Genomic DNA, 19,282 nt, shown 5'->3' on the forward strand with positions numbered 1-19,282 from the left:
AACCTATTTTAAATTATGGTTTTGATTATAAATAAATATTTAAAGTACGCATTTTTTGTTTTATTGTTAATCTGATGTTCTAATTTATTTAAACTAATATAAAAATATTATGTACAGTACGATAAGGGCCGATGATAAAAAACTATTGAGAGGGAATTTGTATAGGTAGCTCACCAGACAAGTTCAATTTCTGAAAGTAGTTAACATCCTTATTGAGTTTGGAGACCACTGGTTTATAGTAAACATTCCTTCTTTTAATTAACGCAAATGCATATTTAAAAAAATAGTTAAATACTTTACTATATGCCAGTATAACAGTAGATAATTTATAGTGTAGTTAAAAGACAAATCACTAGTAATCATCACAAAATATTGTTGCAATTTTTTTTTATATATATTAAACATGCGATGAGACATTCACAATACAAAAATAATTGGAACATACTTTTCACACGGACTAAACGTCATGTGGCGAATACAACCGGAGAGATTATTGTGCATGGGCAGTCTCAAGAAGTCAGCGAAATCCAGTCGAGGAATAAGTTCAGGTTCATCCTTCGGTTTCCCTAGCATCCGTTTCAGTTTCTTCTGTCTCTTGAACATCCGAGCATCGAACTCCTCTCTAGACGTGTCCGTATTTCCAGTTGGGAAACGGATAACGCGAATCTCGCCATCCTCCATTCCCAGTAACAAATGCTTGTTTTCATTTCTAAAAAGTTTTTTTTACAAAACAATCATTCAGATCATTCACGAGCATAAAGTTATATGTAGGTAACATTATTATCTTCATTCCATTTCCGCAACTAATGGTAAATAGGGCACTGAATCGATAGACCAATCGCAGTTTTTCTTGATAATTTTTCCAAACGAAGGTAAGATGGTAGAATACACACAGGTGCCAATCCTGGGACTATGAAATCAATATTGTAGTGTATAAACACCATCAAATAAATATTTCATGTCGAGAATCGAACCAGAGACCTCTTGCATGGTGGACAAACCCGCTGACCTTTAGACCACAAGACTGTTATGGATTTGCTATTAGAAAATAGTGAATATTTTTTATTATTTTATTAGATCTTAGTGGTACAAATTTATGCTGTGTCGTGTAAGTCATAAATTACACTGCGATCACTAAAAATGTTTACAGGAAAACATATTTAAAAAACGCTGAAAATCATAGATTTCCAAGGGCTTTTAGTGTAGTTATGTGTAATAAATACGATGTCAATGTGACTTGATGGGTAACTCTCAGGTAAAAATACTAAAAAAGAAAAAGGTAAAGTATGCAGTGGTTGGTGCATTTGACTTTTCCCCTACCATGCTAGAGGTTCCGGTCGAAGTGAACGATCTGCATTTGGTGTTCCATTATAGTGCCCTATGTACCATCAGTTGTGAATGGAGAATGATAATGAAGGGAGTGTTAGTAGTTATGAGATGAAGTTTTTTACGAGATAAGCTAGAAGAGAAATTTGCAATTTGATGTTGACTTCAACGTCAATTAGATGTGAATATATTTTAAATAGTTACATGAACTTCAGCGACACAATACTGATCTCCCAGGAGTCCTCCAGGGGGGCGAACTTGTTGGGGCCGAGGGCCCCCATCGTCAGGCGTACCAGGCAGCCCAGCCCCTCTTGGGCGACCAGCACGTTGCCCGGCTCCAGCGGATCGTAGATGGCCCACAGGATGGGCTTCTTGCACAAGTTGGAAACAGCCACTAAAATAGGCGAGGGGGATCACGTTAGGCGCAATGTTGAGATGGTTGAATTTTTAAATGATTTAAATGTGTCAATTTTTTCTCCAGTATTTCCTTATTTAATCAAAGAGTCACACGAGGACAATAGACTGGACAGTACAGTGAGACAACGCGACAATTCAAATCTAGTTCAAACACGGAACACTGAAAAAATGAATACACGATGACGCGTATTATGAGCGGATTTATGAAAGATATTATTTATTTTATACCAAGATGTATTGTTGTCTCCACTGCATTTTCTTTGCACTTGCGTGTTTGCTATATGTACTCATTAATTTATAGTTTCTATTATGCGGAGTAACACGCAGGCGCGGAGCAAATGGCTATTGTCCTATTGTCTTGTCCACGCGCGTTCACACAAGGACAATTCAGCCGTGCGCAATGGTGTGGGTAAGGATGGTAGGGGTTCCGGAAAATACTAATTGTGGGTACTACAATATTGCTGTGAACATACTCAGCTCTACTTCTGCAATTTCTTCATCCTCTTCTTCTTCTTCCTCTTTTTTCTCCTCGTCTTCTTCATCAGATCCAACAAATGGCAATTCTTCTTCATCATCTGGTGGAGTATATCGCAAGCTATGTTTAAAAACATGAATTATTATTAAAAATTTGATCACATCCAGTATGCGTACTTATTTAATGTACATGTATAGTTGAGTGAACACTGCTCTAATTCTTCACACATACCATTTGGTGTTCAGCAGGGAACCATCTTTTGATTATTACAGTTTAACCATTTAAATTAATCAAATATATTATGTATAAATTTTGCTAAAATGTGCTGAGAATACAGCCTTTAATAAAGACAATGTAAATAAATAAATCGGATTAAAAAACACATCGAGTATCCATCTATTTAAGTGAATCATGAATTATTGCTTAGTTCAAATAAGCACATTATTATTTTAGTTTTTGGATATGATGTTTCTGATAGATGTATTATGTATAACCAAATAATAATGGAATTTTTCAGGGACTCACATGTACTCCTTGAAATTGAAGATAGTGGTGGATATAAACATTCCTTGAAAGGTGATAGTGTCTGGAGGAGGAGGTTCTGCAATTTTCGGCAGTAAGGCTTCCATTATAAGACCTTCGTTTCCAGCGAGCAGAACTGTTTGGTTCTTTAAAACAAAACATAAATGGCAACATTTTATGAAATATATTTATAACCAGCTGGCACTCAAATGATGACATTGCAGTGAATATGTTTACCTCAAAATAAAATGAATTATGTAATTGTTTTGAAAAATAATATTTTTTTTGTGCTATTATCATCATCATTCCCTTTCCGCTCCTAATGATGCATAGGACACTGCATTGGTGCACCAATCGCAGCATATCTTGATATTTTTTGTAGCACAAAGGTAAGATAATCAGCATTACGCTTTAAGTCCCAGTAGGACTTTGAAATATTCTAATGTAAAAAACATCGTTATAAATCAATACTTCGAGTCAACCACGCCGGGAATCGAATCCGAGACCAACAAGCGAATCTCAGACCTCTGATCCGTGAGTTCGCAACACTAGCCATGGAACCGACTGACCCAATTCAACTTTGGGCTGATGAAATTTCATAACGACGTTACATGATTTATAGTTACAAGTTAATTGGTTGCACATACCGCAATTGGTATGCTGTGTGTAAATAAAATACAATACAAAGAAAATCATTATCAGTAGGCATGTGAAAGGTCCTGATAACGATCATATTGTGATGAGGAATATTTTACATTTCCATCCAAATAAAGGTAGGTAATGTTAAGTAATTATTATAATCTGATAAATATGAGCAGAACGTTTTGTTCCAAATAGGTGTGTAGGTTTTCACGGTCTCTGTTATCAATACATATCTTATTTGGGTGACCCCGTGTAAGTTGGATTAGTTTTGACGTTTCGCCTACTATTACAGGAGCCATCTTCAGGGTAAACTGTAATTTTGTTCAAAATCTCTAAAGGCAGGCAGTGGAATATATTAAAATGTACGTACGTAATTGGGTTTCCAAGTGAGGTGGTTTACTATGGTTGGTGTAACGATATAGCAGAGTGGATCCAGCGTAGGAATGTTTTTCACGGATTTAACACGATACATGAACATGGTACAGTCCGCTGAACAGGTGACCAGAGTATCGCAATCTTCATTTATGCTGATTAGGTTTACCCTTTTATTGTGTGGCTTTACTTGCTGAAAAAGGAAATCAAAATGATATTAACGATGCAAAAAAAGAAAAGCATTTCATATTGTTTGTACTAAAAAATTCAAAATTTAATGGACTCCAAAAATTATACGTAAATTGCAGGAAAACGCAAATTGCGTGGTCTTAATTTCGGGGTTTCAATATTATTACCATTAAAAAAATATTAAAATAATTTTTCATTATTTCTAAACCAAAAAGTTGCAAGCCGACCGCCGTACCGTGTGGACGCCTATGGAGCAAAGAAGCTCCCACCGTTGGATTAAAACTAATAATAAGAACCCACGCCTTTCAGTTTTAAAAATATCGTAAGTGCCATAAAATTTTGGATTTCAGTCAGTGCGGACGTGTTCAGTCCTGTTTTTAAGTGTTTAGTGAAAATAGTTTGGTGCTCGGAAAATCAGCTGGAAAATTTGGAAAATCTTCTGGAAAATTGGGAAATCTGTGATAGTTCTACTTTCACGGAAAAGCTAGGAAAAATTCGAGGAAATCCAGGAAAACTCCACTTCCGGTCTGTATGAGTTTTCCGAGCTTTCTGTTCTGACCTCCGTTCAAGTCCTTCTTGCTTTCGGGTTTCGCGTCTGCCCTAGCGAATATTACTCGCCCGTTAAAGTCCTAAAGTTTCGAGTTTTCAAGCGAAATCAGCTCTTATCTCAATATGGCTAGCAAACCTCTCCGTACGAGTTTCGGCTTCAAGATTCCAGCTAGTGGATCTCGATCGGCACCAGGATCTCGTGATGCCTCGCCGAACCTTGGGGGGGAAAAGTTTTCTGAAACGTCATCGAATAGACAATTTCCAGTTGAGGAATCCACAGCTCTAATAGAGGCAGCTGTTAATTCATTGAACTCAGTAAGCAAACTCAAGAAAGAGGTCCGCGAGCAGGTCCTGGCTTCTTTGAGGGGCCTTGAGAAGATCATTAAAAAACTGGCTACGACTGTAACAAATGAGTCCACAGCTAGTATTGTTAATATCGAGAGAGCTATCAAAGAACAGTCAGAACATATAGCCGCTCTGCCGAACCTTCATAAAAGGTTGGAGGATCTTATTGGGGCTCAGAATGAGAAACTAGAGCTTATTAACAAAGCCGTTCCTCATCATCATCCAGTCGTTCCACCCCATCACCAAGTAAACACATCTGGATGGCCTAAACTTGGCTCGGCAATACGACCACTTTTAAGTTCGCACTCAATTATTGTATCTAGCAAAAACTTAAACAGTAGCAGCGAAGACATCTGCAACAATATAAGAAAGAGTGTAAACGTTCGAATGCAAGGTATAGGTATCCAAACGATGAAGAAAATCAACAAAGAGCGTGTCATTGTAAAGTTTCCCACTATTAAGGATAAAAATCTTATGCAAAACGAGATAAATAAATGCCCAAACCTGTTGGCAGTTGATGGCAAAAAGAAAAATCCCTTAATAATATTTAAAGGAGTTATCAAAGGAATATCTGAAACAGATCTAAACGAGTCACTCGTAAAACAAAATTCCAGCTTTGTTATTAAAGATAAAATTAAAATATTGTACAACAAAAGACATAGAAACCCTCTTCTTGCCAATATAATTTGTGAGTGTTCACCAGACACGTGGTTAACTATAACATCTTCAGGCAAGGCCAACATCGGATACCAGAGGGTGACTGTCGAAGACGAGACACCCCTGGTGCAATGTTATTTCTGTATGGGATACGGACATACCCAAAAGTACTGCACAGGTGTATCTCGATGTGGTTATTGTGCGGAAGACCATAATACCTGGAATTGTCCCAATAAAGGAGCAGAACAAACCTGCCACAACTGTATCAAGTTCAAAAAAGAGGCTAAACACAATGCGTTTAGTCATGACTCGCTCAGCCGTGAAAATATAAACTACCCAAGCAGTTTCTCCCAGAACTACTTTTGTTAAGCCGAGGATGAAAACAACTCAAATAAATGCAGCATTGGAAGTAATTTGCGTGTAATACAAATAAATCTACAAAGGTCAAAGGCGGCTACTTCTGAGTTTGAACAATTGAATAATAATTTCGACGTGGCGCTTGTACAAGAACCTTACACGGGAAATAACGGAATCTGCTCTATCAAATGCCAAAAAATTTTTCAAGATACTAATGGGGCGTCACGGGAAAATCCTGTCAAATCTGCCATCATTATTTTCAACCCCCTACTGAAATCGGTCGGTATAAGTGAGTATATGAATAAATGTTTAGTTTTAGTGACTTTTCCTGCAAATAATGGTGCAACCTTTACAATTTGTTCCATATATATAACACCTTCCACTGACCCGGAAGTGTTGCTAAGGCCTCTTGAGATGTATTTACATTCGAAACCTGTGAAAATAATAATCGGTGGTGACCTAAATGCAAGAAGTACTTGGTGGGGTTGTCCTGAAAACAATTCACGAGGAAATCAAATAAATGATTTCGTAGCAGGCAATCATATGTTTATTGCAAACCAGGGAACCACGCCAACTTTTGAAACTACTAGGGGGTCCTTGGTTCTTAGCAGTATTATTGATGTGACGTTTGGTAATATGACAGAAAAAGTGCTTGACTGGTCTGTTAATCGTGCCGTCATTAGCTTGTCTGACCACAATGCAATAACCTTTAGAGTAAGCTTCCAAAAAGTGAGTGAAGGTCTTGAACGTAAAACTAGAAAATACAACACCAACAAAGCTGACTGGAACCAATTTACCGGAATTCTTATGAAAAAATTTATTGAATATGGTTTAAATGTTGATAACATTAACCAGATTTCATCCGAAAATGAGCTAGAAGGTGTCATTTATAACTATGAGGAATCAATCCGTGAATCATGTGAAGCTGCTATCCCTTCCTTGAAACAACAGACAAAAAATAAATCCAGTGCATGGTGGAATGATAACCTAAACGAACTGAAGGCAAACTTGCTTAAACTGAAACATAAAATTAGGAACGCCAGTGATTTAAGAAGACCATTTCTAATTGAAAAGTTACTAGTGGATAGGGAGATATACAAAACAGCAATAGCAACAGCAAAAATATCTTCATGGGTCAAATTCTGCGAAAATATTGATAACCGAAATCCTTGGAATGGTGTACAGCAAATACTTTCAAATACTTCTAGGCACACCCCAAGCTCACTCAAAACTTCTGATGGCTACACGAAAACTCACAGGGAAACAGCCGAATTATTGCTGAACACTTTTTTCCCCGATGATAATTCCGATGATGATACAGATGAACAAAAGACCACTAGAATTGGTGCAAAATCTGCATGGAAAAATGAAATACCTGATGATCCACAAATTACTGAATTAGAAGTCACGAACTCTGTGTCATCTTTCAATGCTAAAAAGGCACCAGGAGAAGATTTCTTTACTGCAGATATCTGCCATCGAGCCATCAACACGAATTTATCCATTTATCACAGTATTGTTAATAAATGCCTGATTATGGGATATTTTCCAAGAAAATGGAAAATCGCAAAAATTATCGTTATCCAAAAACCTGGAAAAGACCCAAGCGAACCGAAATCATATCGCCCTATTGGCCTATTATCAATTTTTGGGAAAATCCTTGAAAAAATCATTTCCAAAAGAATCTTATGGCACTTCCATCAAAGAGAATTCATTTCATCATACCAATTTGGATTTATGCCACAAAAAAGTACAACGGATGCACTAATGGAGGTGATTACACGAATAAATAGTAATACAAAAAACAAAATATCAACTGTTGTGATATCTTTGGATATCCAAGGAGCCTTTGACCATGCTTGGTGGCCCTACATTATTGAACAATTGAAAGAAGCTCAAATTCCTAAAAACTTGTATAATATAATTATAAGTTACCTTGGGGATCGTAATATCACATTGAGTATATCTGATAGTGTATGCTCTAAGAAAAATAATATAGGTTGTGTTCAAGGCTCCGTTCTCGGACCACTGCTATGGAACGCCGTAGTTAACAAAGCCTTGAAAGTCAATAGTGAAAATCCAGATGTTCACATACAGGCATATGCCGACGACATTATTATTCTCATATCTGGCAATGACACTGACAAATTGGAATATGTGGGTAATGACACTCTTAATAAATTAGTAGAATGGGGACATCGAGCTCGACTAAACTTTGCACCGCAAAAAACAAATGTCATGATCTGTACGAGACAACGTGGTATAACGCCTAAGTTTTACATGCAGGGACAAGCGTTACAAACTGTCTCAAACTTCAGATTCTTGGGAGTTGAGATCGACAGAAAATTGTCATGGAATGAACATATTAAATACCTTATATGCAAATCTACAAATTTATTTCAGCGGTTGACAAGAGCAACAAGATCTACTTGGGGTTTGAATCCGAATATTTTAAGATGTATATATAATATGATAATAGTTCCTGTAATAACGTACGCAGCTGCCGTATGGGGTTCTGCGATAAAACGTAAAAAAAAATATTTCAAAACTCAGATCCTTACAAAGACTATTTGCTATACAAATATGCAAGGGATATAGAACGATATCTTTTTATGCAGCTCTGATAATTGCAGATCTTGAGCCCATAGATCTCAAAATTGCTGAAATCGTGTCTTTGGATGAAACGAAACGTAGTGGAGTAAGCGAATTACTTCCAAATGACCGTGTATGTCAGCGCCGGGTTGAATATTGCTCACTACCACATCCCGCTAAGTGTGCTAATATACAAGTGAATCTAGAGGAAAATACAAATACGCTATCACTTACTCAAACTAGCCTTATCCATATTTACACTGATGGCAGCAAACTGAACGGACATGTTGGAGCGGCCTTTGTTGTATACAAGGAACTTAGGGAGATAGACCAGCGAAAACTTAAACTTGGAAATGAGTGTTCAGTCTTCCAGGCAGAGCTGATTGGTATTGAAAGTGCAATATTATGGATACAAAGAAAAATAACTAGTCCCGCAATTATCACAATTCACAGCGATAGTATGTCTGGACTGCTCGCGCTCAAATCTGTTTACTCCACGAATGCCATTATAAGCAACATTCAAAAACTTCACTATGCTCTCAGCATACAAGGCATATATGTTCGATTCTGCTGGGTTAGAGCTCATGTTGGAGAAATCGGAAATGAGAGAGCAGATGAGCTAGCCAAGGCTGCTACAGTCAAAAAAGTGAGGCCGCACTTTGATGAAGTCCCAATAAGCCATGTAAGGTGGTCCCTTTCAAAAGATAAATTAAATGAGTGGAGGAAAATTTATGAAGAAAAAACTGCCAATAAGTGGATCAAGCAACTTTTGAGAAGCACAGACGAGGCCAAAACATTTTGGAAGCATGAAACGCCTACATATGAATTAACTCAGGCTCTCTCGGGACATGGATGCATGAGGGAATATCTGCATCGCTTTGGGCTGCGAGACGATAGTTGCTGTCCATGTGATGGCATCACTGAGCAGACTGTGGAACATCTTCTTGTATACTGTCCAATGTTTGATAGGCCGAGGTGGGAGCTTGAATGCAAAATAAACACTCGGATTGCTGCGACTAATAACCTAGCTGAGCTCCTGAACTGTAATGATACACGAAGAGAGACCGTTCGATTCATTACAGGGACGATCAAGCAGGCTAAGTTATTCAATGGTGGTATCTAGCTCCTTTTGTTTTTTTTTGTGTCCAACTTTTACTTTTTTTAAATATTTTTTATTATTTGTTAATGTAATATTTCTAGAATTTTTCTGTTTATTCTGATTCTGCTTTATTTTTATTATTGTAAGTCTACGGTGAAAAATGTTGAAGTCAACGGAATATAATTTAAAGATAAATGTATTCGATAAAACCTTGCACATAACAAAAGCAAGGTACAAATAATTTGCAACTACAAAAAAAAAAAAAAAAAAAAAAACCAAAAAGTTAAAATATCTGTCAGAAAATATTACCTGCAGAAGTCCAACACAGCTATTATCATACAGAGTCTCTTCTCCCGGTTGGAGTTTGTGTGTGAATATGATTATCAAGCGACAGGTTCCGTCATTGTAACCGATCAGCAAAGTCCTTCCGGAACGGTCTACCTGAAAGGTTTCAACTTTATTTACACTAATACATCTAGTGTCCATGCGCTGGACTGTGGAATTATCTGCCGTCCTCCATCGATGTTTCTACAGAATGTCTGTTTAAATACCGACGGGAGAAACATCTCCGTTTTCTACCTCGATCTCTCCTCATTTCTTTTCTCTTTATTACCCTTTCCAATTGAAGACTCTAGCATTGATTTCAATTAGTTTAAACAAGTATTGCAATTTCTATTTTTGTGTCCATTTATTTTACTATTTTATTTTCTTTCAAATATATTAAATAACACTTTTATTTTATCAGTTGCCTGGAAGAAATTGCCATTTGGCAATTAACCCGCCAATGCATAGATATATAATATTTATTATGTACAAAAAGTTAAATAAATAAAATACAAGAAACAATATAAAGGATAATAAAAATCTGTCATGTCATTTTATGCAAGGGAAAACATTTATTTTATTTATTTTACAGAAACAAACAGTCGACATGATATAACATAAAAAAGATATGGTTTAAGGGCAGACCAGCAAATTAAATTGTGGTATAACAAAAGAATATCTTGGATATATTGATATCTTGTTGGAAAATTTCTATATTTATTTCAATTTACACTGTCCTTGTATCTTTCTTGGATTATATTTATTTTTTACACATACTTATTTATTCCACATGAAAAAGAAAATATGGGTACATTCAATTACTACTTGTGTAAGCACACTCATTTGAATGATTATTATGAAAACTCATTTTTACACGCACATAAAGCAAAGTTTATTAAAGATTTGAATGAACTCTACTCAAATGTAAAGATGACAGTTAAAATGACAATGGTTTTGTTTATACTCAAAAGATCAAAGCACAACAGATATATTTGATGTATGAGAAAAAAAATATTTATGAAGATTTGATTATTAATAATCGAAAACGCATCCATTTGAAATTCTCCTTATAAGTTATTTAACCCTAGATTATAAAGGCGACCTGTACCGAGCATTATTACAAAAGAGTAGTCTGACATACTACTTTGGTAGAAAATAGAGAAAAACCCTCTTTTTAGAAAGATAAATTTAATTCAAAGGATTGAATGGAACTTGGTGACATTCGCTCGGTGCTCTCTCTCAGGTGGGAAAGGATTTCAGCACTCACTAGTCGCGCAGTCTGATAAAGAACACCTTTGTATTCAAGGGTTAACATAACTAAGCTCCATTTCCAGCGGACATAACCATCTATGAAATAACAATTTAAAAGATAGTTTATTAAAAAAATATAGTGATACATACATTATTTTTTTTTTAATGTTATTCAATATTGTTTTTAAAGTTTTTTTTTTTTTACCTGGTTCAAAGTATTTCTAATCCCAAATTATCTTTTTTTTATCAATAATTCTATAACTGGTAATATTTTATTATTTTATATGGTTTATATGTCTTAGACTTTCTTAATTTGTTAATTAATAATATTGTTTTAAATGCTCTGTATTACTTATGCTTACATGTATGTATATTTAATTATATTTGTAACTAATATGTAAAAGGCACTAAGTGCCGTTTATTTCAATAAAATAAAATTTTAAAAAAATAAATCATTATTAACAATTTATTGCGATTAGTAAATAGAAAAATGTTGGAGAAGGAAAATCAGTACACCTCTTTAGGGAAGTACAGCATGCAGGAGGCTTCCCCCTCCGAGGGCCCGAGGTACAGGAGGCCTCCATCCGGCGCTTCCGACAGACCGAGCCGCCCGTCGCAGCCCAGTGTCAGCAGAAAGGGCTCCCCTCGCATGACCGCCAGCCCCGCCAGAGGGCCCCCATGCCACGTCACCTCCCGTATAGGAGGGATGAAGTTGTCCGAGTCCACATCCAGGTCCAGGGACCAGATACCACCGCCCGCATCCTGAGGAATTACAAGGACTAAAATATAAGTTAGATAAGATAAGAAATTACAATATTTTGAGTTTGTCCGAATTTTCGTACACATGAACTGGATTCAACCCCTTAGGGAGCTGTTCATATTAACATACTAAAACAAAAATGGAGAATATTTTAGAAATGGGAACTTCACAAACATCAACAGATGGAAGAATTGAAGGAATATAGATGTTCAAATATAGGCAGAATGGTAAATGTTTCACAGTGTGTAAAGTGGCCATTTAAACCAAATAATGACAGGTCATAAGCCCTGTAGATTCCTAGACTTCTATATTCCCTTCTCTAAAATGTTCTCAATCTATACTAGGGACTCCAGCGGTATTTTTGGTGGATTAAAAACGAAAGCAATATATTCACTTTAATTTCATTAATATTTATCCAAATATGCCAATTTTATTAATATTTAACCCCTGGCAAAAAATTCAATTGATAGTTACGCGGTATTGCAGTATCACTGCCATATGACATTGTTTTCCTATTGTTAATTGAAGTAACCGCAAGATGATAAGAAACTGGGTATCTCCGGCCGGAAAGGAGATGCTACTTCACATAAACATATTCCGGATAAGAGACGGCACCACATAATAAGTCTTATGTCACAAGAGTATCGTAATAACCTACACTGGTAAATCAGTCTACCACTCAGATTTTCTAATGCAATTAGTTTATTATCCTAAAAAATTACATATTTTATTAGGTTCGGAAGACGTGAATCAAAACAAAAAATGTGTCCTATAAAGGGTTTATGTGCTCGTTTGTTCTTTCAATACAGAGCACTGCCTATCAATCACAAATATGGACGCATCACCAATAGCAGGCTTAATTCTGTCACAATTTCGTTTCGTAAGTTCATTCGTTTGTCATATGTCCATTCTAACACAATCAAAATCAGATTTCACTATCCTTCCCTCTCATACGATACAAATGAATTTGCGAAACTAATAAGTTACAGAATAAGGCCACAGAAGTCAAATGTAACATTTTTCAAATCACTCAAATAATTTCTTGCGTTCTTTACTCTCTTGCGGTTGATAATTTTTTAATTATTAACCTCTAAGAGAGCAAGTTTTTGAGAGAAAAATGTTTTCCTTGTAGTTTTGTTAACAATGAAAGAAATCCACATTTTACTTAAAAATATTTACACTAAACTTCCATAGATAACATTACCATGTCCTTTTTATGAATAAATTAAATTAGAGATTTTTCACAAGCGATGCAGTACGCAGTACGCAGTACATATACTTATACTTCTTTATGCAAAAAAATATTTAAGACGTACATCAGTTATCCTTGCATAGAGGTTAATATTTTTTATGATAATCTACAATTTAGTAGGAGGCACAGCTTATTTGTCTATTTGGAAAACACGTTGCTGGGGAGGTCGATTCATTAGTTTAAGTAATAAAATAAAGTAACCTGTCCAAACCACTCGTTTTTCCTCCTGTGACAGATGCCCATAATCTGCGCTCCCTCCACCTTCAGCTCGGCTACAGGATTCAGCTCTATTGTCGGGTCGTTCTCCGGGGGGTCGGCTTGCTCCACCGTGTCCCAGTACCAAGTGAGGATAGACCCATCCATGCCGATGGTTGTCACCTGAAAGTAAATCATAAATGCATTTTATAAAAAAACTAATTAAAATATTTTATCCATAGCTTCACACTGAAAATGAAACACCTTCCTAACAGTTTTTTTATTTTCTTTATCATTCCAAAGTGGGAATATTAATAATGGATTGCTTGTAAAATGCATACTAAAACACAGCAAATGTCCAGTTTTCCAAATTTAAAAATTTTTTTTGGGGGATTGCGTACTTTAGTAGTAGGACATTTGAAATGTTTTAAAAATGAAAGCAATTAAATATGTTGAAATATAGTTCCGTGTGTAAAATAAAACCAGAACCAGAATCCTGGAGGAGTGTTTTCGACTCGATGGTTACTTTCAAGTCAAATCTTAAAATATGGATACCAAGTAGAGATATGCCCGCCTCGTTGTGTAGTGGTTGGCATGTCTACTTATCATGCTTGAGGTCCTAGGTTGGATTCCCGACAGGATGGATGTGAAGTATTGATTTTAAAGGTGGTTCTACACTGCAATATTTCAGTGTTCCTAAACTGCCACCCGAAGGGTTACACTGATCTCTTTACCTTTTAACAAAGGTTTCAAATAGCAATTTCGGCATTGTTTTATTAGCTTTAATATATTTTTAGCCAATTATGTGGGTCTGACACACATTCTGGCAAAAGAATTGCGCCAACAGGTGTGTGTGGTTTCAATATTACTCGCTAGAATGTGTTTAAGGCGTATGTAATTATTTGAAAACACGTTTAAAATAATGAAATCACTTTTCCCATAATGTTGTGGTTTGAAGCCTTTGTCCTGAACACAGTCAATATACACTGCATTTGGAATTCCAATTCAGTGCCCTATGCACCACTGGGTGCGGATAGAGACAAAGTAATGGTCTATTTAGTGATCCCATGTAAGTTGGACCGATGTTTACTATGGAGATGGCGCCTGCAACGGTTTCTAAAACAATCACCCAAAAATACACATTGACCAAAGCAATGTTACCATTTTCTGTAGAAGTTTTTCACCATATTTTTTTGTGGTTGTTTACAACCATCTGATTAGTGATTTAGGTAGATAAATTTTTATATTTAACTGTATTCATAACTTGCATCTTGTTTTTTCAAACTCGTCTTATTAATAAACTTGACAGTCGACATATTTGAGGAATTTAATTTATTAGTACAGTGCCTATGAAATAAACAGTGGCTTATCCATAAACAGAAACACAATATTAAAATAGCAATATAACACACATGGGACACAAAACCATATTAGTAAATGGTAAAGCGAAGTTTGAAAAGTAAAGTCAAAGAATAAATTCTAAGATGGGTTTAGACACTAAAACACTTTGTAATTAATCCCACCTCTGCCGTATCTGCACACCTTAAGAACTGTGTTATGGGGGCCGAGTGACAAGTGGCTCTTCCTCTTCTACACACCTCCAACTTCACCAGTCCATTCTCCCAGACTAAAATGTTACCCCACGATGAGCCCGACAGGACCTGACACAATTCCAAATGTTACCAACAAAATCATTGTGAAAATATTCATAATATCATTTAGAATTATTTATTTGATGGCACCCATATACCTTCTCATCAGGCATTGGCATAACACCCAGTATGTCGCAGATTTCAGTTTTTCCAAACCTTCCAAGTTCACCTTTTAGCTTCAGTCCAGTGAATGTGGGACACATTTTCCAAAACTTTATGTGGCTAGCACCTGAAACATTAATTTATTTAAACAAGCATCCTCACTGATAATTATTTCAAGCGCCTAACTTAAGCGTCTAAATATAAGCTAATGGTGCACGCGCCTGGCACATAAAATAATAAAATGACTAATCAGTAAAAAAGGTCAAGACATCTCGATAGAAGACCTTGACAACTTTAGAATGTTCTGATTTAAAAAAAAATTATTACTATCTTATTATACTCAAATCCCGAAGCGATGGCTGCGGTATAAGCAGATGAAAGCAAATATAGGGAGATATCATAAAAAAATGATCCTTTGAATACATGTTACAAGGCTTCCATTGAAGATCATAATTAATTATAAAATAGATTATTTCATTGTTATACTTTACTCAAAACATTATGTAAACTTGAATCTAAAATAAGATCAAAACTGGTAAGTAAAGGTATTTAAAGTTATTTTTCTCCTCATAGCTACAATTGATTTTTTTACAATGTTTAGTTTGACAGCAAAATGTAGAATTTAAATAGCTCTAAAAATCTTAAAATATTTAACCGTATTATAGCAAATTAACCAATTTGTTATATTTATTCGGTTTACAAACAATGAAAAATAATATTTAAATTGCAGAAATACAAAGAAAATGAAAAAAAGACAACTTATTTTTCATAAATCACATGTAAACACAAATAAAATACAAATCTAAATAAAACTAGCAATGCACATGATCAAAAATATACATTTTTACTATAAAAATGTACAAAATATTTAAATGTAAGGGTATTCGAGGAATACTAACAACACATTTCAATATTCAGTAGATTATTGCCTTATTACTAAATTCAATTTACCACTGGTGGTAAGTTGCCCAGGAATATAGGGAGAAAACTGGACATTGTTAACGGTGAAGGAGAACGCACTGGTCTGGAGCATCACTCGGTGTTTCTTCCAATCCCAGATGGTCAGGTTGTAATCTGGTGCTCCCCCTACTGAAGCTAGGAGACTCCCATCAGGACTGGAATACAACATTTCTGCATTGACAAGCAAATACCCTTGCTATTTTAATAATGCATCCTGTAAATTTGAGTATTTCATACTAATAATTAATGAATACTGGTTATATCACTCTTCTTTTATGGTGTATATTTTAGAGAAGGGAATATTGACATCTAGGGATTAACAGGGCTCATGACCTGTCATTGGGTGGTGTAAGTGGCCACCTAACACATGGAGTAACATTTACCATTCTGCCCATGTTTGAAAATCCTTATTTCTTCAATTCTTCCACATAGTTGATTTTTGTAAAGTTAAAGAGCTGAAATCTTTGTTGATGTGGGTGAGAGGTGAGGGGTTCATCTGACATAATTATTTCACAAACATATTAGGCAACGTCTAAAAAAGGTTTTTCAATTTTTATCATCTCCCTGGACCAGTTGGTTTAATCTAGAATAATTTAAGAAAAATAGATATTTAAAGATAGGCGGAGTGGTGAATGTTGCATACTTACCTATCTAATGCAGGAAAGATGGAATATCCTTAACAGATATCCACACTGTAGTTAAAAGTAGTTATCACACGCCATTGTTCTTGAACTTTGTAACAATGGTGATTGGACTCATAAAGGTAATAAACCAAAATCAGTGATCAAACATCCCATTTCCAAGACAAGCAAAAACTATTTTTTTCCGAGTACCTTAGTCTTGTACATGACACGTAAGGCTACTAAATACAGGGGTCTAAATATATATATAAAAAAAAAAAAAAAAAAAAAAAAACTTACCTATCTATCAACAAAGTCAACGTGAAGGAATCTGTTGTCAGGTTGTGTATATAAGTAGGTGTTAGTGGAAGAATAGTAAGTTTTTATTTTTTTATTTACCTGTAATCTAAATTGGCATATGTGTTCCGAGTTCCAGCCCGGAGTGCGGCTATCATGCACATGGAGGGCCACTCGTATATTATAATGATGGGTTCAGCCCAATGCAGACCGCCTTCCCCTACAGCTATGTGCTTCAGTTCTGGGTTGGGGTTTTTCTGATATAATGAGGGAAGAAAACATGTAGTGCAATAATTGTTTTTATTACATGCATCTAGATAATAGTACAAAATACATTTGAAATAAAGCACAAATTCATTATATTTTACAGTAAATAAATAACTGTCTGTTCTGGAACTCAAACCTAATTGCGAATTAGACCTGTAGTCTATGGACTTTATCCACTAAGCTAAATAATAATGATTTCTAATTGACAAATTAATAAATACTTTTGTTTCACTCTATGAAATATATTTATGAACTTCCATGCAAAAGGCCAAAATGCAGTTTTTCCACTCTCCTCTTTCACGGAATAAGCTGCTCGATTGAGGAAAAATCTACTCACTAATGTCGAGAGACTTAATTCATATTTAAATAACAATTGAAACGTCAATATCTGAGTGAGTCTCCTTTACTTCATTCCATAATATCGTCGTTGCACATCAAATATGGGCCATGTGACTCGGAGCACATTCTGAGAAAATCAATTTAAAAAAAAACTAAACCGAAAATAAAAGTTATGTGTATGGACGAAGTAGGAAAAAAACAGTGTTTTTCAATAAAGTAATATATTTATTTAAAATATTAATTACTTTATGCCAAAAAGTCCCATCTTAATGATTTTCTCAGAATGTGCTTTGAGTCACATGGCCCATATTTGATGTGCAACGACAATATACTCTCTCCTCTCTGGACAGGAAAGTGTAGATTTTTACAAAAATTAATTTCTATTCTATTTGAAAAAAATACTTTATCTATATTTTGTTTTTAATGAAATTAAAACAATTTTATTATTCCTACAATATGTTCATTTTAACCATTTATTTCCTCAAATCAAACGGTCTGGGTAGGTAGGAAGAAATTGTCTTAAGGCAAAATATCCACTCTTATATAAAGTGTTTAAATAAATAAATCAAACAAATTTGAAAAGCTATTTTCAGTAGCAGTAGGACATCAAGTTGTCAGCTTTTATCATAAAGTTATCTTTTACATCCCAATTAATAATGTTGTCATTGTCAATTCTTTCAAATTCTAACTGATTTGATTTAGCGATTATAGAACATACCGTGATGTGGCCAATAGATCCCCCAGTGGAACTCCGCCGGAAGTATATTTCTTTAGTAATAACATTGTAGAATGTGATGTAGGAACCGGCTGCCCAGGCTATCACATTCTCATCACAGGCGCATAAGTTGTAGTTGTGTTGGCAGTCGTACCCGAAGGAATGACTGTTTACTTTGTCAAGAATTCCAATTATATTATTTATTTGATATCTTTTATTAAGAGTGAGGAAGTTGAGCAACAATCTTATGAATAGCTATATTGCCTATTCATGACTAATGAACACTTTGAACAAGTATGAGTTGATAGCAGAATATGACGTCATGAGAATATACAAATTATAGTTTAGAGTATACTTTTATTCATGTTTTGTAGTCAAAAAATTGTCTATGACTAACAGTGGTGGCGGTCGTTTTTGTTTGTCTTAGATAATAATTATTGTGTTTTTTCCTTAAAAAGTCGAAATAATTCACTAATTTGGTTAAAAAAAAGAGTGGTGTACATAAAATTTTTATCTATTATTAAGTGTTTTCAGTAGTTTGTGTTTGTTTTCGTTCCCTGTCCCGAAACCTAATAACCAGGTAACAATTATTTTTTCCATACACGTGTAGCCAAAATTTTTTTTGGTTTTTACAACTTATTTTGTACTTTTCTTTCTTTTTATTTTTTGTTATAAATGAACGATAAAGAAAAACCTCCGGATCCACCGGATGGATCTCAATCAGATTCGTCGTGCGGTACAATGGACACTGTTCCAGATCCCGCCGAATTTGTTACAATAAGGCCTAAATCAAAAAAACTCAAACTTATAAATTCGGAGAGGAAATCGAGTTCTGAGTCAGACCGCCCCCTCCCACACAAAACACCTAGCCCCCGACCCTCTGCATCTACAAACCCAGGTACTCCAGAGGTCACAAACACTTTACCGCCTATTACCACACCTACCAAAGTCCAATCCCGCATGTACAATGGAATGGATCGTGCTCCATTTATCGTACATGTAACAA

General features: G+C 35.3%; 1 protein-coding gene across 1 annotated transcript in view; it reads right to left on the reverse strand.

The window, feature by feature from the left end:
- Positions 1-19,282, reverse strand: part of LOC148280090 (cilia- and flagella-associated protein 44) — a 49,980-nt gene that overhangs the window by 24,376 nt on the left and 6,322 nt on the right. The window contains exons 2-14 of the mRNA XM_088228962.1: positions 18,280-18,442; positions 17,058-17,212; positions 16,030-16,193; positions 15,075-15,205; positions 14,848-14,985; positions 13,331-13,507; positions 11,634-11,879; positions 9,852-9,983; positions 3,753-3,947; positions 2,744-2,886; positions 2,217-2,338; positions 1,531-1,720; positions 446-709 (exon numbers count right to left, since the gene is read on the reverse strand). Coding sequence (XP_088085088.1) covers positions 446-709; positions 1,531-1,720; positions 2,217-2,338; positions 2,744-2,886; positions 3,753-3,947; positions 9,852-9,983; positions 11,634-11,879; positions 13,331-13,507; positions 14,848-14,985; positions 15,075-15,205; positions 16,030-16,193; positions 17,058-17,212; positions 18,280-18,442 — 2,220 coding nt within the window. The remainder of the gene's footprint in view (positions 1-445; positions 710-1,530; positions 1,721-2,216; positions 2,339-2,743; positions 2,887-3,752; positions 3,948-9,851; positions 9,984-11,633; positions 11,880-13,330; positions 13,508-14,847; positions 14,986-15,074; positions 15,206-16,029; positions 16,194-17,057; positions 17,213-18,279; positions 18,443-19,282) is intronic.

The sequence above is a fragment of the Micrasema longulum genome, unplaced genomic scaffold, assembly GCF_059751315.1.
Source record: "Micrasema longulum isolate JH-2025_06_02 unplaced genomic scaffold, ASM5975131v1 h1tg000617l, whole genome shotgun sequence".
In the NCBI taxonomy this organism is placed as follows: domain Eukaryota; kingdom Metazoa; phylum Arthropoda; class Insecta; order Trichoptera; family Brachycentridae; genus Micrasema; species Micrasema longulum.